The sequence below is a fragment of the Maylandia zebra genome, linkage group LG7, assembly GCF_041146795.1.
Source record: "Maylandia zebra isolate NMK-2024a linkage group LG7, Mzebra_GT3a, whole genome shotgun sequence".
Lineage (NCBI taxonomy): Eukaryota > Metazoa > Chordata > Actinopteri > Cichliformes > Cichlidae > Maylandia > Maylandia zebra.
In genome coordinates this window covers 33627259-33655115 of record NC_135173.1, presented here as the reverse complement: position 1 = coordinate 33655115, position 27857 = coordinate 33627259, and the positions used below count along the sequence as shown (strand labels likewise).

General features: G+C 39.7%; 1 protein-coding gene across 2 annotated transcripts; it reads right to left on the bottom strand.

Annotated features, from left to right (window-relative positions):
• Nucleotides 1-23001, bottom strand: st8sia3 (ST8 alpha-N-acetyl-neuraminide alpha-2,8-sialyltransferase 3). 2 transcript variants are annotated; one of them, XM_004538530.5, is made up of 5 exons: nucleotides 22055-23001; nucleotides 12553-12582; nucleotides 8542-8661; nucleotides 6687-7244; nucleotides 1-4454 (listed from the first exon to the last, which is right to left on the bottom strand). In XM_004538530.5, exons 1-5 carry the CDS (start codon nucleotides 22306-22308, stop codon nucleotides 4172-4174), a joined length of 1245 nt encoding a protein of 414 aa, XP_004538587.1. In that variant the 5' UTR covers nucleotides 22309-23001; the 3' UTR covers nucleotides 1-4171. The 2 variants fall into 2 exon arrangements, with proteins under 2 accessions (XP_004538587.1, XP_004538588.1); XM_004538531.5 differs by lacking the exon at nucleotides 12553-12582.
• Between the last annotated feature and the right edge of the window lie 4856 nt (nucleotides 23002-27857).

The following is a 27857-nucleotide window of genomic DNA, read 5'->3' as shown; positions in this document are numbered from 1 at the left end:
TCACATTGTCAAACTGATCATTTAATTCATTTAATGACTAAATAATGAAATAAATACAGAGTAGATATAGTTTCTTTCAAGTACTGGATGACTTAAACTTATTATTAAATCTACAGCATATTGTTTATGATATCTAAAAGTGGTTCTAGTTTATGTTATTCCTGCACGAATCTTCCTCCATTGGTCTCTGAAGACATGGACGTGAATGGAGCCGGCATCAGTTTCATTCACAATGCGAAAAAATACATTCTGTAAAAGCTGTTACCTGATATTTTACTATTATTTTACACTACAAAAATAAAAGATGACAAAAGAAAGAAGAAAAAAGACAAAAATAAAACATGAGAACATCTTGTAAAACTCAGCTCAAGTCAGAAAATAGCATAACCTTCACAACGACAATCTCTATGTCTTTAATTCCCTAAAACATCATATTTAATCTTTCTGGAATAAAATTTTAGGACACTAAAAGGAAAAATAAGTGAAATCCAGCAAAAATTAAGCTGCAGATTACAAAATTAGTCCCAGTTTCCCTCATTTTTGCAAAACTCAAAAAATGTTAAAAATTAAAAATCCACAAAGACACAACTCTCCCTTGGAGATAAAAAGCATGTAAAAAAAATTATAATTCATATTTGATGTGCCTAAAAACAAAACATGCTTATGATGGAATTTCTCTCATGTAGCATGTGGTGTCTTAAATCATCTCTAATTAACTACAAATGAAAAAGTATTTGATGGATTTGTAAACACACATACACAGAAGCAACAGCAAAAAAAGAGAAAAAGATTAACATACCACAAAACACTCAAGGAAGTAATGATAAAAGAAGTTTGTCCAACTGTACCTGTTCACAAAAACCTGAGTATGTGGATGCAAATATGTATGGAAAGCCAAGAGTGCCAAAACTTTTACATCGATGGTGGATTTTTCCCATGAAATGAAAAGTGCCTCCTGGGATATATTGTGAAAAATGTGCACATTTCTGTAACAACTACAAACAGGGATTAATGACAGTAAGAAAATTTATATTTTAATTGTCTTATCTTTGTGCTTGTTATACTTTATAAAACCAATGAACAAGCCGACAAACAAAGACTTTGTTGTGTAAGCACAAAAAACCCCTTTATAATAACTTTATCTTATTTCAATGTTAAAGTCTCAACTCTCCACAATTACATCAACAGATAAGCAACAGAGTCTCGTGCCAGTGACGACCTTTAATCTACCGATTCTTGATCATAAGTTGAGGTTAAAACCACTTCAGGCTCTCTCCATTGTCTTACTAGTATTTTCTAACAGTAAAGGTTCAAAATAACAGCGTCTCAATGGACCCACCAGTGGTCAGTCAAATATCTGGACTTGCATCATCGTCATTCTTTAAAAAAAAAAAACAGTATGGAAGAGGGAACACATGTCTTCCTGCTAAAATGAACAACCTGTACATTTACCAGTGTTGTCCCTTTACACAAAATAAAATTTAGACATGATTTAAAAAAACTAATAAATAAACACAAATATAAACACATCTTATTCTTATACTATATTTTTAAACTCTTTCCATTCACTTGTGGCAGGTTCACTGTTTTACTGAGTAACAAGGTAAATCTAAACACCACACAGCCCATTTTACAAAACAGCAAACAAGAATTTTAACATTGTGTCGATGGCGCTGACAATGCTAATTCCCTCTTGAATGTCTTCGTGGCTCAATCTGATTGTCTGTAAAAAGTCTCGTTGTTGCTGGCATAAAGTGGTGAATTGTACGCGGCCCAAAACACGATGCTAAAGACAAGCAGCTAAAAGGTTTAAGTGATGTAAATTTCATCATCAAAGGGAGAAGGCGAGGCCCCGTGTGGTCATCCAGGAGGCACTACACTACAATGCCACAACTTCTATCAAAGAGGACTTGAATAAAATATAATAGGAACTATTTTCCATGTAAAAGCAGAAGAAGAAGCTTTGCTGATGCATCTTAAATTAACTTTTTATTAGTCACCTTAAATTAATGTCTTTTTATTTCTTTCTAGCTGGGCTGGACTCTTAAACTGCATTTAAAAAAGCTGGATGTAGCTTCTGGGTCCATACAGAAGTACCTTAAATCTACATTATTTCTAAAAGCCAGTCGGGGGCAACTTCAGCAGTTCGGCTTTCTTGCCATGTGAAGTGAACACTTTTCTTATGACTTGGCTCAGTTGGTAGTTTCAGGTTATACTGAATTTATGTTGTTTTTTTTAAAAAATAAGTTAATATGGTAAATTAGCTTCCTTGCCGCACTAATCAACTGTGACGTCACAATTTCCATCATTTAAATACAGTCTGTGATTGAACTTTACAGATCAGCTGGGATTTGGGATTGTTTGTAATTGTGATTATTTAATGTGATTATTGATTCAAGAATCATGCATTTATTTAATTTAATAAATAAATAAATAATTTTAAATATTTTAAATAGTTGTAGAGAATTGAATTGCTTTTGACTGCAAAGCAAACTCTGCTTTGTACCAACCTGCCTTTCAGAGCTTCTAGCCTTTCCTAAACCTTGTCATAATTTACTTCTACAGAAATTGTATTGACCAAAGTAGCTCTTTTCATCGTCTTGGCTCCATCTCCAACACTTAATCCAATTATCTTGTTTTTCCTAAATGATATTCAAAAGAATCACTCAGCCCTACTATCCCTATGAAACGTATAGTTATTTGTTTTAAAAGTAGATCTTTTAAAGTGACGTTAACTCCACGGTTTACTCTGTTTATAGCTCTAACATTAGCAGTAGGTTCACTTTAGAAATCAAAGGTTATCAAACCACTCATACGCAACAAACAAATAAAAACAGCAGGGTAGAAACGGGAATAAGGAATGAGCTAATGAGACTAAAAGGAGAAAGAAAAATTGATTTGTATTCATCAGATGGACACAAACTCAGATAGAGTTAAGTGAATATATGTAAAATACTACTTCGTTTTTGGAGAGTGAAGTGCAAATGCAATAAGTTTTTTCATACTTTAGTGCTTGTAGCACAGGGCGTTTATACTATATCATGCCTGCTGCTTAAATAAACAAAAAAGAGACTTCTCCAGGCACCGATTGCACTACTGTAGGATCTACTATATCCTTTCACTGTGCTAAATATAGAGACTGAGCGTTCTTATATATATATATATAGCACAACAGCAGACATGGCAAAAGGAAAGACTGATAATGATGTTGGAGCTGTCAGGTGGAGCAAAGAAAGCCAAACCTGGTCCCTCCTTTTGTTCTCCTTTGTATGTGGCACTGTAGAAGTTTTGAAAACAGAAAGATATGTAGACTGATAATGTATCTTGGTCAAAGGCAAAATACTGTGTATTCTGATCTCATCATCATCTTCATCAAGCTTCATCTTCTTTTCTTAATATGACTCTAATGTGCAAAAATAAAATCTAGGATATTGTCAGGACCCTGCATACATCCAACCTCCAGACTTTGTCAGTGTGGTCCCTGACATGCGGATGATCCCAGCATTGTTGTTTTCAGACCAAAAACAGCAAAGAAACCAAAGAAAAAAAAAACCCAAAATGTCAGAGCTCTGAGTTTGAGGGTTTACCAAACCCCAGCGCCACACGGCTGTTTATTATAATATATAACGAACGTAAGACAGCACTTTGCAATTTTTGAAAACAGCCACAAAATCATGTTTTTTGCCATGCCTGGATCTATGTGCTTGAATCTGATTGGCCTACATGCTGTCATTTCTGGATGGAGCAGTTTTATGTTGCATGTGTCTGCATTAGCTCTGTGAAAGACCACGACTGCAATTAAAAAGCTATTAAATGATTCAGCACTGTGACACTCGTCTGAAGACCAGCTTTTGTATGACAGTCCACCTTTTTGTGGTAAAATGAAACTAAACGCAGTGCTGTTCAGCTGTAGATTTATGAGCAGTAGAAAATTAACACACTGCTTGTTTATTGAGCTGTCACAGTTCATCTTGAGCACACGATTACGAGCCTTTGCTCTGATATCTCAGACTGATCTCCACTGCACCAACTCAGCCTTACAGTCAAGCTGTTGCCTTTGACTAAACGGCAGGAGTCCCAACTTTGCTTGTCTCACCCTTTCTGTAATTCCGGCCAGTGGAAGTGCTGGATCGGAGCCTGAAGGAGCACAGTACCTGCCACAGTTTTATCCCTAAGCACAGTGGGAGAGGGAGAGCTTCAGCAGTCCTTCTGTGTGCATCTTGTAGAGGAGTTTAAACTCGGCTGGCAGCTGGTGGGACTCCTGCCACTTGGTGGTGAATTTGGTGCCCTTCTTGTCGTAGTAGTGGTAGGGGAGCTCTTTGCCTGTGTTCGGGTCCCAGCCAAAGGGCCAGAAACCGTACAGGTGGATCTGGTCACACATGGAAGAAGCCAGCGTGTACATCAGAATGCCTGTGCTCAGGCGCTTCGGCGACAGCTGCTTGGTTTTCCAGTAGCTGTGGAGTATGAATGACAAGAGACTGGTCACAGATTAAATTAATAATTCAGGCACTCACAACTTTATTTATTCACTCTTAAAGTGAATTATATCACTTTTACTATTAAACACTTGAAAAATGCTATGACCTAATAACTAAGTGGCAAATAAATGCAAAGCGATTATTAGAATTAAAGAATATTAGAATCAAGGATTTGCAACAAACCACTGAGTTTATCTGTGACATGTTCCTTGTACTTTTTTTGCAATGTTTTTGCTGTGTTTTGATCCTTTTTAGCATCGACTTCCTGCTTTTGTTCCTAGTTATTTCCCCCTTGTTTTGAACAGTTTAGGCAAAAACCTGAATTTTGGTAAACGGAGATAAAGGAATATCATCCTGTCCACTTTTGTCTGCTTTTTTCTAGAAATCATTCCCAAAAATTCTGAAAATAGGACTCTATTGATAGGACATAATCTGCTGAAGCTTTAATGTGGCAGTTTTGCTCTGAAGAATCACAAAGGGGGAAACTCTCCAAACTGGCCTAAACAAAAGCGGCTTCAAGAGTCCTTACAGCGCTGAAAGCCGTCTGAGCTGCTTAAAAGTGGTAATTCTTCCAGAGCAGGTAGACTTAATGGGATTGGTAAAGATTAGACTACTGTACGGGCAGCCCTATTCTGCCACTACAACACTAAGAACCCAACTTAAATCCCCCTCTCTCCACACACACTGTTACAGCTGTGTGCCATACCTTTCACTAAATAGCTGTTTCCTTATAATCCGGCTTTGGAGCCTAAATCTCCTCTTTTGACATATAGAATACAGCTCAATACAAAACAGCCACGTGTCAGCCAGTTTCTACTAGTTTCTTTAAACAGGATTGAGGTGGATGAGGGACATTTAAAAACACAGACAGAGAGAAAGCACAAATAGCTACAGCCTTTAAATGCTAAGAGACAGGGACGACCAAGCTAACCGGGCGGAAATGAAATCCAGTTGTGAGCATGTCCATTTTTAACAAGCAGAAAGCACCGAATTTGATCAGCTGTTAATCTTAATGAGCTATGCAATAAACTCAGAGATTAATTCAAGTAGTGGGTTGGACCCCATTTTACCTTCAGAACTGCCTTAATCCTTCATGGCATAGATTCAAAAACATACTGGAACCATTCCTTTAGATTTTAGTCTATATTGATCTACTAACATTATCGATAATGTGAAACCCTAGAGATGGTTGTTTGGAAAAAAAAAATCACAAATCAGCAGTTTCCAAAATCTCAGAGCCCGTCTGGTACCAACAGCCATGCCACGTTCAGCATCAGATAAATCACCTTTCTTCCACATTCTGGTGCTCAGTTTGAACTTCAACAGGTCACTTTGACAACCTTATGAAATGTGAGTATCATCATAGGTAAAAGGTAAATAATTACCAATGACAATGACAAGACATATTTAGAAAAAAGTTATCTAGTAAACCTAATGTTCACGTTGATGATGGAGATTTCCTTGTCAAACAAATCAATTAAAGACCAAAATCCAGAAATTAATCTATCAGCCAACAACCCTACTGTTGTCCAAAAACTATTAAAGTCATCAATAAATTGCGTTGTTGGACTGAAGAACATGTTTCCTCATTACTGTGAACACAAATATGTACCCTAGAACAAAATTTGTAAAAACTCAGCTACAACCTCAGAAAATAAAAGGCCAAAACTGCAGTTCATCTAACGGCCACTGGGGGGTTATATTCAAAAACAAATCTGTCCACACAGACTCCTGACTTAAAACCATCCCCCTATCTTCTTAACCATTTATTCCCTTCAGGATACTCCACACAGAAATGATGGCCAGTCCTAATTTGGCCAGTCTTGGCCATCAGGGTTGCCTCCTTATGCAGCTCTGTTCCTCTTCCGGCTTGGCTTTTTGAAGTCTTCATTAATGTGAAACTAAAGTTGTAGAGTTTTTGTTTGTATATAACACAATGAAGACAATACAGTGTACGTCACAGACATACAAATATAAGTGCAAATTCCTCATCTGGAAGAGGTCCAGAGGTGCACATGGAGAAGACACTGAAGAGGAGATCAGCCAAATTTATATTAAGTATACATCTTTATTTTTAATGAGTAGAGTTATAAAATGTTTTACTGCTACTAATGACATAGTGATCACATGTGGAGATGTGGACTGATGACGTACTAGATATTAATGATTTAACACCTGAATGTACTTTAATAGTCTGCTTTTTCTTACTTGTTGACATATTTCATGATGTTTCCAGGCCAGGCGAGCTGGACCTTGAGCTGACCTTTATGCTCCACAAAAAAGTCCACCAACGTTCTCGTCACTGTGGCCGACGTGTGGAAGAAAAACGCCGGGATCCACAGAATGGCGCCATCTAGCTTCTTCAGGCTAAGGAAGAAGTTATTTCTGTCCTGCACAGTTAGTAAGTTGTTATAGTATTTCTCCAGGATACTGGGGTTAAAGGTCGTCATGTTGGTGCGACGCCCAACATCTTTTTTAAAGATCTCAGTCGGCGCAAAATTGCAGCGGAAGACAAAGTCGTATTTCTCAATCTGGGGACCACAGCGTGAGCCAGTGAGGATGCCGCTGTTGCCAATCACAGCACATACGTTATAGTGCTTGTTGAGGATTGGTGAGACCTCCGGGAGGAGAGAGCGAAAGTTGTCGCTGATGGAGAAGACGTATTTGTGGCTGGAGTAGTCATAATGCATCAGCTGACCGATTCGGACTGAGTCTCGAGTCAGCGTGAAGTTGTGGGGTATGTCGATGTACTGAGAGATCTCCTTCCTGCAAGATGGAAATATATTGCCTTGTTGAGATTTTTTTTAGCTACAACAGACAACACAGAGAAAGTCAGTCAGGTAGAACACTACAAAAGCATGTGCAGCGAAAGTGTGCTGGGAGTTGTTCCAGGTGGACAAAAATAAATAAACAAGACAAGGTGATGGCAGTAGGACTGGAAGCTGATATGTAGTCGATCTTCAGGAAGAAAGGCTCTCCTCCCTCCACTTTGCTGGCACCAGAGTTCTTACCCTGTATCTTGTATTTGTGTGGGCACATTGAACTCTATTTTGACACAAATAGATTTGGGTCTGATAATTGGTGGTAACCATAGATAGTATAAAAAATGGATGTAGCTACATGATGTCAACCACAGTTCCAAAGTCCTGCTTTGATGGCTCTGAGTGTTTTCATAATGACCATCTTTGTCTTTTGAAGCCAAATGTGAGAAGCAAGAGGCAGATATGATTGTAGGATTGCCTTGAGTAACCTAAATCTGAGACTATTATTTGACTAAGCCCATAAACTCATCAAGAAACTATTTACTGAGGTCAGGTCAGAAGGCCAATTTCCCGGAGACTTCTTATCAAAAATCTTTCTTGCAACCACAGGTATTGCCCCCTGGTGGCCATTAAAAAGAATCTTAAGAGGTTTAAGGTATCTTCATTGGCTGATAGCGAACTCTACTAAACAGTTAGGAGTCTGTTGAGAAAAGTGCCTTCAGTTTTAGAGCAGGAGGATGTATTTTAAAATGTGACTAAACACTTAACTGACTTAAGTGATGCTCTAACTTCAGACTTGAAACTTCTTTAGATTAGCATCAAACTTCTGGACTTTAATGTGACTCGCTATGACTACACATAGCTTGGACTTGTATGTTTTTGTATTGTAGAATATAGGTCAGTAGCAGCCCTATCCACAAAGAAAAATCTACTAGATGAATTTTAAGTTCATGCTTTCATTTAGCAAAAAATATCTTGCACTAATCCAGAAGAGTTTCAAAATGGTCCACAATCAGTAAACAGAAGTGTTACTGGGCTCGGATTCAGTGAAGTGTTTCTGAACAGCTACCCAAAGCTTTCACTAACACAAAAAATGTGGCAAACTTTTTCACAACTAACACTTGCTGTTGGGAGTGCTAAAAGCATGTTAAGCTTTCAAGACCATCAGAAACCAATGCAGGAGACAGTTTGTGTGTGTGTGTGTGTGTGTGTGTGTGTGTGTGTGTGTGTGCGTGCGTGCGCGCGTGCGTGCGTGCGTGCGTGCGTGTGTGTGTGTGTGCGTGTGTGTGTGTGTGTTCTACCTCTGCTGGTTAAAAGCAGTGCTGTTGTGCCTCCATTTAGATGAGTTCTGCAGGTCCTCGCTGAGAGCGTTGGTCAGAGAAGTAAAAGCTGGATCCAAATACTTCATCGCCAACTGGGAGCTGCACAGAGGAGGCAGAGACATGTCAATTAACTTGGTCCTCTTTTTAATAAAAGTAAATCATGCAGTTGCACTTAGAAATATTTTATGAAGCATTTTAGCTTTTTGGTAAACCATTAAGCAGCTTTGAATATCATCAAATGGACATAATAACAAAAAGTCAGGCAATCAGGCAGGTTTTGACCAAGCCAGGATATAAACACATTTTTATTTGGTAGTAAAAACTGTGGCTTAGTGGCTTCTGAATAAAACTAGAAACTGTACAATAGTACAGCAACAGTCTGAGAATAAATATACTAAATACACTTTTAGTGTGTCAGAAATATTCATCCTGTGCATATCTTTACATGAAGTCAACAGGCGTGTTTTTTAAGAATAAGCTAATTATTAAAGAAATCTTTTTTTTTTTTTCAAACATGCATATTATACTGGTATGAGTGCCCAAGTGTTTTGAGTTTTGTTTTTTTTTCATATAGCATTTAACACTTGCATGCTGGTCAGCTTTGTGCTCTGGTGGGTCCTCAGCACCATTCAGACACCGACAAGTGCCTTGAACTGCAGCTGGCGACTGTAAATGTTGTTCTGTTCTGGAGAGAGAGTGTCCAATACCACCAACTACAGAGTGTTGCCCAGTGATCCATAAAAGGTAAGGAGCTGATGCCACTACACTGAGCTCACCAAAGCTGCAGAGCAGAACATGGATTACAGTCACTAGCAGCAGTCCAAAGCGGTGGAGTTGGAGCCCATCCAGAGAAGCAGCTTCTTGCACTGTTATGTCGTTATGTCTTCTTGCACAAAGTATGTGAGGTGTGATCAGAAAGTTCTAAGGTAGTCAATAAAAATCAAATTTGAACAATCTTTCCATCAAGGTCAGCATGACTCCTTCTACAATAAGCACTTGATTTCTTCCACTGTGTCAAAACTTTAGTCATTCCACTTTTATTTGCATTTTTAAGAAAGTTTAAGAAAGATGAAGTTGCAGGGATGCAAATCTGGCCAGTAGTCCAGTTAATGAGTAGGGACTGCACTGATATGGCCAAGCATCTTTTGATCGCACCTCGTGCATGCAGCATGCATGCCAGCCTTTCTTGCTACAGCCACAAATACTCAATGATATTTAGTTGGGCAAATACCTGGAACCAAAAATGCTGAATTGTTTAAAAACCTGTCTGATTGTCAGCTGGTGTTTTTTCACAACTTCTTTACAGTGATGTTTTAATAAAAGTAACAAAAACAATATGGCTAAAACTATTACATGAAAATATAAATAAGACAGGAACTGTAGATGGGAACTCTCCATTCATAAATCAGATTTTGTCTTTTTCTCCACAAAGCTAAAATGCTTCCAAAAGAAACTTACTGAAATGTGCAAGACTTTAAAGAGCCATTTTGCAAATATCTATCATTCTGTTCATTTGGAAATCAGCTGCAGTGAAAAACAGCTCATTCATTTACACTCAGCTCAATGTAAATGCAGACTTTCAGTCTCTTTCCTGCATGCGAATCTGGTTTAGTCAAAGAATAGACTCTTCGGGATTCTGTGGAAAAATGAGCAATAAGGCCAAACAGTTGCATCAACTCTGTCCATCTTAACAAGTTATTCATAGTGACATTGAGGAAATATTGACTGTTCAGCCTAATACAGTTTCATTCACTGTGTCTGTGTTTGGGATGCTTTTAAAACACTGATTCACATCAATGACAAAACAAACGTGTTAAGATGAACATTTTTATTTGCAGTGCAAGAAGGCCCAACTTTAATTTCTCGGTAATGATAATCGTCCTGAACATTTGTAATAAAACCTAGACTCAACAAAGAGATTCATCAGGTAAGTATTTTAAAAGAATTTCTATACACCGGGTTTTTGCAATGAAAACTCGACATTTTGTATATAGTGAATTAAGCCTAGACTAAAACAAAAATTCAATGAAGGTCTCCACTGGAAAGTTTTATTCCAAGGCTTAATCCCTGTCTGGGAAAACTGAGTCATTAAGACTAGTTTCCTGCCACAGACTAAACTTCAAAATGTCAAGATTTTAGGTCTCTAGTATGACATAGGCAAATAATAGTTGATCAAATACTGTTTGAAGTCCTTGATGTTTATCCTCCATGAAGAACCAGGTTCGTGCAGGTGACTTCATTAGGACAGTCCAGAAAGCAACAGAGGTAACTTGGACTGTCCTACCAGGCAAGCCAGTAATGACTGGTTGCTAGGGAAAAATATGCACTCCCTGACCAGTTGGCATGGAGTTTGCTTGAGATTTTTGAAAGTCTATAGCTGTGTCACAAAACGTAGGCCGCATCCTTCGGAGGACCCAGCCTGGGCCGGGTCCTTCGAAGACCGAGAAGGCCGGAAGTGCGAGGCTGTGAAATGGGACGGTCTAGCCTTCAAAAAAAATTACATTTTTAAGTTATCCGAGTGACTTATATATCATGTTTAACCTGAGTAGTGAAAGACAGCAGGGTCTGAAAACGATGAAGCTGGGAGTCCGCTGCTCTTGCCGGCTCGAGTGACCATTGAACCCCCCGGCTAGCTATCAAGCGGGTGGGTAAAAGACGTCTCCGAAAATGTCGGAGCACTTTTGCAAATATGCGATGTCTTGATAAACCAAGCAGATATTTGAAGTTTACATGGCTACTTTGTCGTCTGAAAATATGTTAAAAGTTTATTTTGTGACCCAGAAAGAGCAATAAGAGTAATATTAAAACTTAGTAGCGGCCGCCATTGTTGGAAACTGAAATTGGCTGAGCCGTGCTATTTATTCTGGGATATGGTGGGCCACGAAGGACACACCCGACCCATCCTTCAAATTTGGGGAAATGAAGGACGCATTTGTGAGCCGTATTTGAAGCAGTCGACGAATTGGGACAGCCTTCGTCGCCTGGCTGTCACGTAATTGGCCTTCAAATGTGCCCTCCGAAGGATGCAGCCTACGTTTTGGGACACAGCTTATGACTGCTTTCTTCACTAGCAGATGGTTGCCTGTAGTTTGAATGGAAGACACCAACCTGTCTGCAAACACTTGCCAACTACTCTCTGAGCAGCAGTGAAGCTAGACAGTGCAACACAAGATTAGCACAAGGTAGCTCTGCATATTTGTTTTGTTAGACTTTAAAACCAGATACCCTTTCTGACATAACCCCAAAGGTTATAAAAGTTATAAAAGTTGGCATCTTTCATGCAAACTACAGGCAACAATCTGCTAGCAACTAAAGCAATCATAACGAAGTTCTTTGCCGCCACCTAGTCACTTGCCACCAATTAGAGAATGCACATTTTCCCCTAATGAACTGGTGGCTCGGCCTCTATTATGTCTGTGCAACTCAGGCGTTGCTGTAGCATCTGACATTTTTGCAGACATTTTTTGCAGTTTAGGAGTTGAATCTGAATCAGCATGAAATACAATTTTTACCATTAAAGCTCTACAAACTGGAGGTTGGAAAGGATCTAAGCTTGTATGTAAGACTTCTTATTTTTGAATGTATTTAGCTGTGTATGCTCAAATTATAATGCTCACAGATTACAATGAAATGCTGAATCATTTTGCAACCTCTGCTTAAACTGAGTAAGGTTACAATATACAAATATACATCTAATTTATATATATATATATATATATATATATATATACATATATATATATGGTACATTTCTTCATGCCATGTCAAATTCAGCACCACAACATTAACAGGGCTCAAGTGAGCATTCGTGATCTTAATTTTGATTTGACTTGAAAGATGGTAAGTAGGCTGGCAGGTCAAGCTTTAACAGCAGTCGACTGACATACATATACCCATTTGATACATATGTGATTGACATAAACCCGGATATAAAAAAAGAAAGGCTTGCACTGCATCCTTCCGTTTTTAGCATCAGCACTCTTTATTCACCTCAGGTCGGGTTTGCGAGGTGGCCTCTCACTGCAGGAGGGGCGTGAAACAAAAAGAAAAGATAAATAACTCACTCGTTCTTCATTGACATTTCAAATGACACCCACCACTTTGGAGCTGGAGACCAGGCATGCAGAGGCTATAGTGCGTTTCAAATACTCACCGCAAATCATCTAAATGGCTCAACAGCACATTTATAACTGTGACAGCAGTATCAAAAATAAGAAGACCTCCAATCATCACACACAACAAAGCACAGATTTAAACAAAATACTTTCACTGTAATGGGAAAGTGAAAACAGGCATTTTCAATCAAGAACAGCGGTACATTTTTTTTTCTAAGAAACTTCCACATTGGCAAAATGGATCGGTTACAAGAGTCTGAAAGATGTTTTTAACCCTCTGATGTTTCAGCGAGTACAACTAAGAGGCTGGTGGTACATGTGGTTTTGAGTGAGATAGCTCTTGGTTGAGATTACATCACATGTAGAGACTATGCAAAAAAAGAAAAGCTCCATAACTATAGCTCCCTGCATCTAGCTATGTTTGTTACTGTATACAAAGCAGGTGATTTGAGAGATAGCTTGAAACCTTGAGATTATTTATATCTTAACAAAACAGCTCATCGGCATGATTTACTTTCAGAAGCTGTGGCATTGCTTTCATTCCTCTTCAGAAAGAAAGCAATGAGAAACTAGTGACATTTTCTTCCTGATTAAGATATAACAGCAAAGATAACTAATATCATTTGAATTGTAATATTGATTGGCAGGCAGAAAGTCCATGACATGGACTAAAACCTTCTCCATCCAATATGGCTGCACAGTGATCAGAGCAATCACCAAGTTCCTGATGATAAATTAGGGCTCACGCTGCAACAACATGACAAGAAACTTGTCCACTAACAAACTGCTTTCTTTTAAAAATGCTGCTCTGCTCCACATCTAACTCACTCTGAGCGTAACCTTGGCCTGCGATGGTAGCAAGCGAGGGGGAAAATTATTACAGGCGGGAGGAAAATGAATGCGGCACTCGTGTTGTAAATCAAATCAGCCAAGGACGGCCGGCCGGCCTACAGAGCCCTCATCAGACCTGCGCTGTTTGAACATCGCACATGACCCAACATGTCGGACAGCAAAGATTTACAGATTTCTGTGGAGCTCAGCTGCACTGTCCCTACTAAAACCTGCTTCTTCTTCCTTTTTTTTTTTTTTTTTTAGCACAGGTGATTTCTGCCATCAGTCTTTGTGAAAAGCAGCTCCTGATGTTTTCTGTTCATATTCTAAGATAAATGACTGTCTGCTGCGTGACTGGACAGAAAAATGTCAACACCTTTTTAAGTGCATTAGACTGTGGTTCATTGTTTCACACACACTTGTATATTTGGTGACTTTTTTATCATTCTTTCTTAGTTATATTTTTATCCATCAGGTCTGTCAATCAGTAGCTGCTGACCAGCCATCCCCGGTCCACACCAACTGCTGGCCAGGCCACTGTTGTGGTAGTCCTCGATATCATCCAGGTTTTTGTTTGCTACTTGTATGGGCTCTAGTTCTCCAGCATTGGTGTGAAATCTCACAAGGGGGATGCACACAAATGCCAATTAAACTATTTCAAATTTAGGAAACAAGGAAAGAACTTGAACTGGTGTGTGTAATCAATGCAATCAGTGGTATAAATGATTGCTTGAGTAAAGAAATGGTGTATGGTGTAGTGTAGAAAATCAAATAAAAGACCAAACAACATCCAAAAGGTGGCTGAGGGAGGAGAACCACACTGAGGGCTTATAGCACTGTTAGACTGGGCCCAGGTGGTGCCAGTGTGACTGATTGGAAGCAAACCACACCACATTCCCTTGCTGGGAATCCAGTTTAGAAAACTGAGCACACCTGGCCACCTCCAAGGTCTGGGCTGTGTGGACCACTTTGTGTTCATGGGGTCGGAGGTAGAGTTTTAGCTCTAATCATCAAATCTAAGACGAGTGAATGGTGAAAAATGGAAAGGAGCTATGCAGGAAGCTGTGCAAAGCTGCACAAAGAGATGACCTGGAAGGGGACATCCCCCAAGTTAATCTCAGGTTTTTTCACTTCACTTTTTTATGAGCAAAGTTTCTGTACTTTTGCATCACAACTAATGCTAAAAGGAAATTGTGCTTTCAAATGCAGTTTTCAAACAGAACACTATAAATATTTGGACAAAGCGTGTGTGTGTGTGTGTGTGTGTGTGTGTGTGTGTGTGTGTGTGTGTGTGTGTGTGTGTGTGTGTGTGTGTGTGTGTGTGATATTTCAAAAACTTGTTTAAAACTAAAAAAAATTATTTGAATTTTTTTTTTTATGGCCGATCTCTCTGAAAAATTCCAAATTAATCACAAATAACATTCAACCACTAAAACATTTTTTTCTTTTCAGGAAGTAAGTAATCAAGTAAAACTGTAATCTTGATAAAATAATAATAATGTGCTTTACTATTTTTAGGTGTACATTTGAAATTTCAGGGATAGCAATAATAATATTTTAGAATTAAAAATATAATTTTGATTAACAGCTTGTGCACACAGGTGTATTGATGGTATCAGAAATATAAAAATGATTTTTGGTAATTACCACTACTGACAATTTAGGGCAGCTGTGGTATAAACTTTACATTTGTTGGTGGTTTAATGAATGTGTTAAGCACTGTATACAGGAGACCCTACGGTGGCCCCTAGAGACAAAGCATGTACAAACTCCAAAACACTTACAAACTCCAAAACACATGCAAGCTCCAAAACACTTACAAAATACAAAAAACATGCAAAATCCAAAACACGTACAAAATACAAAACACTTACAAACTCCAAAACACGTGCAAACCCCCGAAACACGCGCAAACTCCAAAACACATGCAAACCCCAAAACACAACGGAAGTGCTCCAGGACGCTAGGAGCAGTGTTGAGCTTTTGCTACCTAGTAACTACACAAGCCAGGAAGTACCAATGACCGGATTTGGGGTCTGCAGCCTTAAAGGTCGCATTTTAAGGCCGATTACGTCACAGCAACACGACGAAGGCTGTCCCAATTCAAAGGCTGCTCGAAATGCGGCCCTCAAATGTATCCTTAATTCCCCTGAATTTTAAGGATGGGTCGGTGTAGCCTTCATGGCCCAACATATCCCAGACTTCATAGCGCGGCGGTGGTGTGGATAATTTTGCCGGAAAAAAAACGGCGGAAGCGGAGCGGACGAAGAGTAAACTTTCAGAAGTAAGTACTGAATATTATGTCACTTATTTAAGCGCAAATGTTTTTATAATGATGAACATTAAAACATTACTGTTGGCAACATGTCGGGAAAGTTATGTGACATTAGCGATGTTTGTACTAACTTGGTTTTAAAGCCTTCACTTCAAAATATTCGCCGTTCAATAGCTGACTTTAATCTTACAGAGAATCTGATGATTTTATGCGTAATTAAAGTCAGTCATGTCAGTCAGCTGACGGTTCACTCGTTAAGCTGAAAGAAAGATGCTTTAATCACAGGAGTCACACATGTGTCCACTGTACCATCTGGGCACTGTTCTTGTTTAGCACTCGTAATAACACAAACACTAAATCCTCCTTCTTTTGTGCTGTATTGTAGCAGTGTATACACCTGAGACTTTAACCTGTCTGTCTGTCCTGCACTCTCTCTCTTTTTCTTTCTCTCTGATTGTGGAATAAAAGTATGAACATGTGTTTATAAGTTACACTTGTGTTTGAATCCTGCAGCTTATCACACATTTGATTTCTATGTGTGACAACTGCAAGTGTCCAGAGTGAGGACAGACTGAGGGACCCACTGCTGCACATCATCTGTGAGGCTTTGCACCCCTGATGATCCACCAGGACAAACTCAACAGTGTGTGAGGAAGAGGAGGAGGAAGAGCCAGCAGCAGCTGACAGATGGAGAGAATAGACAGACTGTTCCCTGTTTTTGAAGGACTGCTAGAAAAGTTTAAAATAACTAATTGTCTGTCCTGAATCAGTCTTATTAGGTAATGTTCAAATAATTGTATCCTCCCAGTGTTTTCAGTGTGGGAGAAAGTACTCAGGGCCTTCAGGTTACACACTATGAAAGGCAGCAACAAGTTTAATGTTCAGAAACCTAAAGTATGTATCAGCAGCAGAATGGACCTAAAAATAAATGTTTGTTTCAGTTCTATGAAGCTTTGAGTATTTTGGATCAGTAGCACTGCTGTGTTTGTTGCATCATATTGCTGTAATTGTTTATATGCTTTATATATTCTGAGGTAAGTTGATCTATAGTGTTACATCATATTCTATAAGGATGTTATGTGTTTGTAGACTTTCTGCCCAGTTTGACCCATTTAGCAGAAGCCAGCCTGTTTAAGGCTCTGATATCTATTCTGTATGACTTAAAGCAGTTATGACATGATCTGATTTTCTCAAAGGAATATTTCATATATCAGTCTACTCTTCATTCTATCAGAAACAGTTATCACAGCTTTTACATTTTCTTTTTACACATGTATGTAAGCATTGAGCCAAATTTAGTAATGCCAACATACTGAAGGAACAACATTTGTCTCTTATATATGATACACCTATATATGCACTGTCAATATACATTTTGAACCAGCTGCAGATGTCAGAGTAACAACTGACTGACCCCCACATAAAGTGCATTACAGTAGTCCACAGGGGAAGAAATAAAAGCATGGATCACGGTTTCAAAGTGCTGCCTAGGAAGAAAAGATTTCACTCTTGCCAGTCGCCTTAAATGATAAAAATGGACTGGTCCAACTTAAAACCAAGGGCAGTAACAACAGGTTTAAAATAAACTTCGAGGGGTTCTAAATCAATAGAAGAGGACTCACAGGGGCCACTGGGTCCAAACACCAACAAATCTGTTTTGTTTTCATTCAAATTTAAAAAGTTTAGAGCCAACCAAGCTTTAATGTCATCTAGGCATGTCAAGAGAGGTTTTATTCAGATGCCATCCTTCTGCTTCAGTGGCAAATAAATTTGGCAGTGAACATTTAAGGTGATAAGACATGTAAATAACTGCAACTTGAATCTGTACTGAGGCTCAGTATTTGACACAGAGTTCATGTTCACTGCTGTAATACCTAATAATGACTAATATAATAACCATAATATTGTCCATATTATATTTACATTACCAAAGTGATATGACTTTAGTCTCATGAACAACATTAGCTAATTGTTATTTACTATCTAATCTTAAATGACTGTTCAGTACAGAAATGAAGCCCAAAAATCATGTTTTACTGTCCTGTGGTCTCAGCCTCAGATACTTATCAAATCACACAAAGCTCTTGTAGAAACAAACAAACAAATGAAAAAAATGTTCTCCTTCATTTCTGTCAAACAAAGTTGTATGACACGTTTCCAGCTGTTAGTATCATGGTTGCTAGGCAACCTGGGAAGCGCGAGGGAGACTAGAGCCTATGTGTTTGCAACAAACTTGCCGTTTATTTTGCAAATCGAGTTCAACACTGCCCCTAGCGTCCTGGATTTGAAGTTTGCACATGTTTTGGATTTTGCATGTGTTTTGGATTTTGTACGTGTTTTGGAGTTTGTGTGTGCTATTTGGAATTTGTAAGTGTTTTGGAGTTTGTACATGCTTTGTCTCTAGGGGCCACCGTAGGGAGACAGCTTATTTATTAGGATGTTTTACTTTCTGCACAGATGTTTCACTTTAAAACCTTTCCAGCGGCTCACAAAATACTCCCCACCCCCCTTACTGAATGTGAAACATCTGTAGGAAGATCAGCCTAACACTGAGGAGGAGAGATAATTTGGAAGCTACAGAGCAGCGAGTGTGACATGACTGATGACATGTTGTTGTACTGATGGAATTAATGTTGTGGAAATGCACTTTACATTGTATTTAGACTGTAAGTTCCTGCAGTAAATGTAACTCAAGCTAATCCTTAATGTTTATAATCAGTCTTTATGAGGAATAATGTTTTAAAGACAAACCTGACAGTAGCTGTAATACTGGCTTGTATGAGGATTTACATCAATTTTGCCACTTTTATACAATGAACACATTACTGGTGTAGAATTAGTATAAAACCTGGAATTTGGAGACAGATGAGGTCAAATCTGAGAGAACTTTGTAATCTGAGTGTGTCTAAATGACTGATGACTAAATAAACCACTTATGATGAACCCGCTGATGTCTTTGGTTCATATATTAGCCAGAAGTCCTGCGTAAACACTGGGAATATACACTCCTTATTAGGTACACCTTGATATTGTAGTTTGGACACCCCTTTACCTTCCGAACTGCTTTAATTCTTTGCGGCACAAATGAGCTTTGTGACATTTTGCGTTATCCTGCTGGAAGCAGCCATCAGAAGATGGTACATTGTACTTATAAAGGGATGGTCATGATAAACAACAATACTCAGGTGGCCTGTGGCGTTTACATAATGATCAGTACATACTGAGGGGCTCTAAGTGTGGCAAGAAAATATCCACAACACTATTCCACCACTACTATCACCACCATCAGTCTGAACCATTGATCAGAGACAGGTCGGATCCATATTTTCACGTTGTTTACACTAAATTCTGACCGTTTCATCCAGACACCACAACAGAATCCAGACTAATCAGACAAGTCAATGTTTTTCTAACATTCTGTGCAAATTGTAGCCTCAGATTCTTCTTATTATTTGAGAGGAGTGACACCCTGTCTTCTGCTGCTGGCATTAACAAGGTATTTTCACCCAGAGAACTGCCACTCTCTGGATATTTTCTCTTTTTCAAACCATTCTCTGCAGACCCTAGAGATGGTTGTGCAGTTAAATCCCAGCAGATCAGAACTTTCTAAAATACTCAGACCAGCCTGTCTGACAACACAAAAACCATGCCACATTCAAATTCACTTTATGACCTTTCTTCACCATTCTGATGCTTGGTTTGGATTTCAGCAGGTCATCTTGATTATGTCTACATGCCTAAATGCACTGGATTGCTGACATGTAGCTGGCTGATTTAGATATTTGCATTAACATGTAGTTTGTTGGGTGTAATAAAGCGGCTGATGAATGCAAATGGGTTTTTTTTATAAGAGCAAAACGTACGTCTTCCTTCATTAGAATAAAACTTATAAAATTAAATGAGAGTGAGAAGTGCTGATCTAGTTCACAGCTGTGGGATTAAGTGACAGATGCCCTGTTTTTCTTCAGGCTGACACACACTCACACTGACTGGAAAACACACTGACGTGTACCACATTTAGATCGGTTTATTAGGACAAAGCTGTCTCCTTATTCAGTGGGGGAAAAAACGCCTTCCACCAGTGATGAGTTAGGAAGCAGTCAGTGTCATTCTACGGTGTATTAACTGCAAATTGATCAATAACAAACGGACACTTTGATAGAAAATGTTAAGCTGAACCAACTCTGCAGTGTTTTGATCAAATTGCCACCATCATCTGTTTTCACCTAATCAGGGGGTGATACAGAAGTCCCACCTGCACTTGCAAGTACAGGCGTAGCATTAGCAGTAAACAGGATGTACCACGCTGTGTGGGCCTGTGGACCCCGTTTCGACTTTTCTTAGTTTAGTTGACCTTAGAATGAAGACGGGGAAACGGGAGGCTATAAATTTAATCTGTAGCAACATCTGTAGTGAAAATAATTTTAGATTTTGGAGGAAGAGCATGCTGCTATTTTTGTTAAACAGGTGCTAGAAACTGTAGCCTTGACTTCCTGGAAATTTAACAGAAGAGAGAGGAAGTCATGCTCCTGTTCTTTCACATAGAGATAGATGTTCTCTTTTCAGTTATATAAATATATTCGTTATGGATCTCATGTGGGTTTTGTTTTTGTTTGTTTTTTTCAACTTTAGGGAGATATGTCAGCTGTTTCCTGTGCTGACTGTCAGACATAAGTGGCATTAATCTTATCACATAAGAGACAAAACAGAAAAGGTGAGAGCAGTTTATAAAACCCAAAACTGAGAAGTTGCCTCAAGCAAGGGAGTTGCAAGGAAGTTCAAGTATCTTGGGATATTATAGTCAGGTGACGGAAAGGTAAGAGGTTCAGACTTCCAGAAGAATCTTAAGTACAGCGGCTGCTCCATGTCAGAAGGTACTGGCTAAGGTGGGTATGGCATCTCAATAGGATGCCTCCTGGGCACTGGGGTGAAAACCCAGGGTAGTCCTAAAACCTTCTGGAGAGATTATATTTTGCGTCTGGCCGGGGAGCACCCCAGGATCCACAGGAGAAACTGTGGCTGGAGAAAAATATGTCTGGAATACTGTCACCTGATGGATGGACGGATGGATGGATGGATGGATGGATGGATGGATGGATGGATGGATGGATGGATGGATGGATGGATGGATGGATGTTTTAACATTGGTCTGTAACTGTCTGGGAACTGACAGTTCCCAGACAGTTACAGACCAATGTTAAAAGTAGTGGGGATGCTACAGAGTTAAGCATGACCATGAGACATGTTCCTTCCATCAAATTCAAAATGAGCTAATATGTTTCTTATCCAGTCTTGGATCAGTTTAAACATTAGATTAGATTTGTGTTTATGAGATTTGTAAATCATGTTATTATTTTTTTATTTACACTTTACACAGATTCACAACTTTTGAGGAATTGGGGTTGTATAACTGTATGCTTTAACACTGTGGTTTTCCGTCACTGTAAATCAGGATCTCAAGTCTAAACCAGAAAAAAGTGCAAGACAAGCTAGACTTAAGAAGTACAACATGTTTCAAAAACTAAGTAAAGGTCACCCGGGTGAGTTAGAGTATCTTCTTTAATTTGAATTCCTTACATTAATACACACAGCTACAGTTTTGAACAACAACATGGACACTCTCTGAGACTGCTGAGTCATTATAAGAGTTTTGTTTCTCGTGTCTTTAACAATGTCCTTACTGGAGTTATTACTTTAGCAAAACCGAAAAGACTGGAGTCTTTCCTTAAGCAGACTGACTCCAAAGTCAGCAGTTACTTAAGTAGGAGGAACAGCAGATTTTAGCACTTCCTCCTTGGTTACACTGTTTTAAATGCTTCCCCTCTGACTAAGACCCACTGCACAGATTTACTAAATTACTGAACCCAAAGAGGAAGTCATAAAAACTGCAGTTATTCATTACTCAGAAAAAAATGAAATGAAACATTTAAAGCTCAAGTGTGTGGACACAAAAATGAGTGAGAAGGTTAAGGTTCAAAGATGTTTAAGTGTATTAATTCAACTTTAAATTCGTGGACATTGTTTACATTTACAATGTAGGCTATTTACGGGAATGTGGTGTCCACATACTTCTGGACATTCTTGAGTGTAAATTATGGAAATGAGCTTGAGTAAAAATGAAAAAGCAGGCAGGCCTCACCCAGCAGAGAGGCCTTCGCCTGAGTGTGACCAACGCCAAAAAACGGTTTCTTACTGATGCAAAAATAAAAAGCAAACACTCAGCTGCTGCGATCCAAACAACCTGCAGGTCCACAGCCTGGCCTGGACTCACCGAAACCCCGCGTGGAACATGTACATCCTGGGTCCGCCGTTGTGTCCATATCTCGGGGTGCTGAACAGGAAGTCCTTCTTGATGGAGACATAGCTGATGAGAGACAGGATGAGCAGCGCCACGCTGAATATGACGAGCCCCAGCGCGCTCACAAACCGTACCATCCTGCCCCGATGGAGGAGGCTGGCCCTCCGGCCCAGAGGATCAGGAACCGGCCAGGACGAGGAGAAAGCGAGCACCCAGGCGCACCGCATCAGCGGCACGGCGACGGCGGGGGCGCGGAGAGGACGAGGCGCGCTTGACGCAGGTCTCAGAGCCCACGCGGGGAGGAAGCGCAGAGGCAGGGAGTCGGGGTTTCATCTGCTGCGTGCGAGCGGAAAAGTACCAGCGGCGAAACAGGAGTGCAGAAACACAGGAAGGCCGCCAGCACAGCAGAGAGGACGCTCACACGCGGACCTAAAAACGCCTTCCATAGATGCCGTGCAGGCTGTAGGGACGCGCGTTTGCTGCCAGTTTCATCAGCTGAGCGTGATGCAGAGAGAAAGCGGAAGAAAAACCCGCGTGACACACTGATCGTGGATGTATCCCAGGATGGAGAGGAGGGGGGAGGAGGAGGAAGAGGAGGGGGTCTTCCTGCTGGCGTGCAGGGTCAGATTACAGTTCATAACCTCGAGGCAGGAGATGAAGCGGCGGCTCGCGGCATCCTGCAGGGAGGAGGTGGGCACTGCATCCTCGGCGTCTCTCTCTCCTCTTCTCCTTCTTTCTCTTTCTCTCTGGCAGTGTAATTAATTAAGGCCAGGGTGTCGCTTTAAGGAAGCGCAGCTCGTGTATCTGGTAATCAGATAAACAGTTCCAGCAGCATCCGAGGCGGAGCTCCGTGTCCTGATGGAGGCAGAGATGCGGAGAGAGAGCGAGCAGGAGAGAGGAGGCAGCTGAGGCGTCATGTGTCGCTCTGTCTATAGACGCAGATCTGCAGACACGTGACAACATTTCACTGTTTTCAGCTCGTGACAAAGCAGCCGTCAGTTTAGACTGAGTGTTAGTCTGCTGCTGCGTAGACTTTCAGTATTTGTTAAATAACAGAATATGTGACTCATGAGTTTCTGCGAGGGTGTTGCTTCTCTCCTCTGCTGCAGTGCAAAGGGTCACTTGAACTCGCTGTCCACTCAATGTGTCCTAAGTTTCTAAATGCATCACTGGGAGTTTTAATTTCCTTTTCTGACACATGGTCATATGCAGGACCGCATGATGCATGGCTACTTTAGAAACCTTATGACATGAATCCCAAAAGGCTCATTCTCTTCATCTGGACGTTTTCAGTGGGAGAAACGTTTCGTGATAATCCAAGTGACTTCTTCAGTCTCAGCTGACTGCAGGTTTCCCCAATCTTATAAACAGTACATTTCCACAATATCTAAAACCAGCCCACTGAAGGAACAATGGGCTGTGAGGTCAGTTCCTTGATCATAAATATGCAAGTTGTCATGACCATTGATCAAAGACCATGAGTACCGTTCACAGAGAGTTGAGGGATGGCTGCAATCACAGCATTATAAGATGGTGACAGATGTACCCTTAGGCCCCCTCCTCGATTCAGAGATGGTCTTTCCCTTTTCATGTAAATGGCCTCCTTGACTCCGCGCTTAAACCAGCGTTCCTCCCTGTCCAGGATGTGCACATCCTCATCATTGAAAGAGTGTCCACTGGCCTGAAGGTGTGAATAGACTGCAGAGTCCTGGCCTGACGAGGTAGCTTTTCTGTGTTGTGTCATCCGCTTTGCCAGAGGTTGTTTGGTTTCCTTGATATATAATTCCTGGCAATCCTCCTGGCACTTCACAGCGTACACTATGTTACTCTGTTTGTGTCGGGGACCCGATCCTTGGGGTGGACCAATTTTTGGCGCAGCGTGTTTTGGGGTTTAAAAGCTACAGAGACGCATAAAAACACACAGCTGCAGTTTTAGAAAAAATGCGTCTCAGCTGTTCTGATACTCCTGACACATATGGGATCACTACAGGTTTTCACTTAGGCAGCGGTTGTCCTTCTCTCCTGGATTGGTTGGAGCTTTCTTTAGGCACCTTCCCAGCTTTGACAAAAGTCCAGCTGGGATAACCACATTTACTCAGGGCCTTCTTGATGTGCTGTTCTTCTGCTTCCCTGGCCGCTGTCTCTCTGTCAGTGGGGATGGTGTTCGCTCTGTGTTGTAGCGTCCTGATGACACTCAGTTTATGCTCCAGTGGATGATTAGAGTCAAACCTTAAATACTGATCCGTATGTGTAGGTTTATGGTACACATCAGCTTTTAAATGTAATAAATGTAATAATTCAGTGGGCTAGTTTCAGGCATTGTGCAAATATACTGTTTATAAGGTTGGAGAAACCTGCAGTCAGCTGAGATTGAGGAAGCCTTTACACAAAACATTTTACATTTTGCATATTTTGAAATTCTGTTTCAGAGCACTATAGTGAGTACTATTCAAACTGTAATATGTTAGGATGTTACACTACTACTACTACTACTACTGATAATAATAATAATAATAATAATAATAGTTATCCTTAAGCTACAAAGTGCTTTCCAGAACCCAAAAGAAGGTATGACAATCAAAAATCAACCAAAACAACTAAATTACTTTGGCATCTCCGGATGTGCAAGGCATAAAAAAAATAGTGCAAATGCAAACATTTAATATGCACATAAAGAACAAAGAATGTGCGCACAGATAAAAAAAAAATAGTGCAAAGACTACAGAAGTACTATACTCCACTGTATTACACGTTCTATACAAGAACTATATTACCAGTTGATGTGAGAGAAGGAAGACAGGATAGAAGACCTATTGTGGAAGAGAGACAAAGATTAATAAGTATGAGTGTGATTGTGAAACCTTTTTATTGAGGATGACTGTATGAGCTTGGTCACTTGTACTGGTATGTATCTGCACAAAATTTGATCTTAATGTAGGTATTGTTATTTTAATTTAACACATTTTCAGAGGAAAATGGTCTTAAGAATGTTCAGAACAAAAAAGCTGGGGTGCAACTGAAATATTTTTTTTTAAGGTTTCGAGCTGAGTGAAGTGAGTCAGAATAATCTGCATGGTAGCCAGAGTAGGAGCTGGTCGGTGCTAGCTGTTTATATTACTGTCAGAGGGTCTTGTCATTGCTGTTGACGGAATTGAGATTAAGTCAGCACAAATGTTTCCATTCCTCCATGATGCAGAAGTCATCCAAACCACTGTGTTGAACAAACGTGGGTTTTTAATGCAGGCAGAGTGTAATAATTAGCAAAGAAAGGTGCTCCAGAGCTTCCTTTGTTGCTTCTTTTTTGCAGAAGATAAACTTCTTTGATGAAAGAAACACAGGAAACCCTCCCATAGCAACGCAACATCTGATGGTTCAAGAAAACAATCAACAGAACTGATACAAATCTTTATATTACACTGCGGTGATAAAAAATATTCTACTGAGGTGTTGTTTTTCAGTAAGAACACATTCATATAAGCTCTGTAAATCAAGATTGTGAGGTTTTTTTTAACTGATTTAAAAGGTATTTACAGTTCACTAAAGAAAAAGCTGTGACTGTGTCACAAAAAAGATGAAGCAATGTGTTGACTAACAAAAGGCAAGTTTTAATCACTGTTCCAAGAAAAAGGAAGTCACAATCAAGCTGGTGAATAAATAAAAACACAGATATGCACAAAGGCAACTTGACAATGACAAAAAAGAAAAACAGGTCTAGAAAGGAAGCAAAACTCAAAGCGAGGCACGTGCGATACTGTCAAAGTCAGAGAAAACAGGAAATGATCAAACACCCAATGCTGAAATATAGTCAGTAATGTGTGCGTAATAGTCGAATCACTGAATAACTTTGAGGTTGTTAAAGCAGGCCTGTTAATTTAATATTTTCTTTCCGATAGATAGGTGGTGCATGATCACATTAAACGTGGTAGGTTCAGATAATGTGTTTATGTAAGGCCCAGTTTAAGCTAAATAAGGAATTTTTTTTTAACTGAATCATGCAGTTAATAGCAGATCATGCTATCTCTTTATCCACATTTCAGCGCAGCCTTATAGGATTACAGACATAGTGTAAAGACTGGTTTAAGATCACCTCCTCTAGACAGAAGTAAAGAAACAAAGATTAGGGATTCCTCCATGTCAATTATTTTCCACCGAAACAAAGAAAGATTAGATGAGGCTCCACAAAGCCATCACACAGAGAGAAAGACTGGCTGACATGGCTGCTGGCATTTCAGCAGTGACCTTTATACTGCTATTGAAGCCTGATAGGACATAAAGCAGAGAGGGAGACACAGAGAGATCCAGGCAGTGTTAAAAAGGAGGTCATCCATCTGATTGGGGGAAAAAAGACCAAGTACAATTCCACTGAAATACTTTAATTAATAATTTTAAATATTTAATTTCCTATTAAAAAGATACAGAAAAACTAAATATTAGAAGTATACTATAAATGGTGTATTCATGTTCCACACCTAAACTACCCACTGCCAGTTTTTTGGTTTTTTTATTTTTGCTGACAAAAAAATAATGATTACAACGTGCCAACAGACACATCACATTAGTAAAGAAGAAATGACATATTTTATACAGACTAATGAAGTGATATTACCTGTAGGGTAAGGCACTTTGAATCTATCAGCAGCCCCAAACTGAACTTTAAGCTTCACCAGCATCAAACTTCTTTAAAAAAAAAAAGATTTTAAGAAGGGATAAACAATCCATAGAAACGAAGATTTTTTTTTTGGCAACCAATCAATGTGTTTATTTCTGCTGTACATTTCAACATGGGGGTCTGTGGAGACCAACTCCCTTTTGGAACCAGCGTCAAGTGGCTGTTAGAGGAACTGCTGTATTCGCCACTCAAATTTTCAGCATCAGAGGTTGCCGCTTGCTATATTAGTGAGCCCTTAACATCACTTTATTTCACTGCACAGCACTGTATTATGCTTTTCCATTGATATCTTTTTACTTCCCTGCACCTTACCGCAACCCCCCCCCCCCCCAAATCCTCTAAATATAAAAATCTAAAGTAAACAAAAAGCCAACAATATTTTTTAATAGAAATTAAAGGGGGGAATTAAAAAATACTTTGATCAATGGGCTTTGATCAGTGGTTGTTGATCAATGGTCATGAGAATTTGCATATTAATGATCAAGGAACTGACCTCACAGCCCATTATTCAGTCAGTGGGCTAGTTTCCACTGATGTGCAAATGTACTCTAAGGTTGGGGAAACCTGCAGTCAGCTGAGACTGAAGAAGTCACTTGGATTATGACGAAATGTTTCTCGCACTGAAAACGCTACGTCCAGATGAACAGAATCAACCTTTTTGATTTTACTTACCTGGATGATTTGAGCATCCATGAAGACAAATTAAAAAGAAGAGGTTATGAGTTCAGCTAAGACAATAAGATGACAGAAGAAAAGTGTTGAGGGTGGGAGACGCGAATGTAACAGACAAGAAGTAAAGTGACACTGAAAGAGAGGAGAGGAAGAGCAATCCAGCATCAAGATATTGGTGTATCAGCTTCCAGATAAAGCAGGCCATCGGGGGGTTTTTTCTCTTCACTGATTCGCTGATTCTGTCATGGTCCTCCTCCGTCCATTTAAGCCTCAAACAGACACCAGCTGCTACTACTTTATACTTCGTCAGCAGGACATAATGTAAAAGATGTCATGGATGTCACGTTCCTGGGTCTTCTGGCCTAGTGTTTTAAGTTTTAGTTTATTTGGGTGTTGATGTTTATGTTTAAGTTCTTTAGGTTAGCTAAGTTCATT

Excerpts from the sequence above, each read along its gene's own strand:
- st8sia3 (XM_004538530.5), bottom strand. The coding sequence starts at position 22,308 with ATGCGGTGCGCCTGGGTGCTCGCTTTCTCCTCGTCCTGGCCGGTTCCT. Across the intron at positions 8,662-12,552 it reads CCTCGCAAACCCGACCTGAG|CTCCCAGTTGGCGATGAAGT; the intron begins GTGAATAAAGAG and ends TCCTCTGTGCAG. Across the intron at positions 4,455-6,686 it reads ATCATGAAATATGTCAACAA|CTACTGGAAAACCAAGCAGC; the intron begins GTAAGAAAAAGC and ends CATACTCCACAG.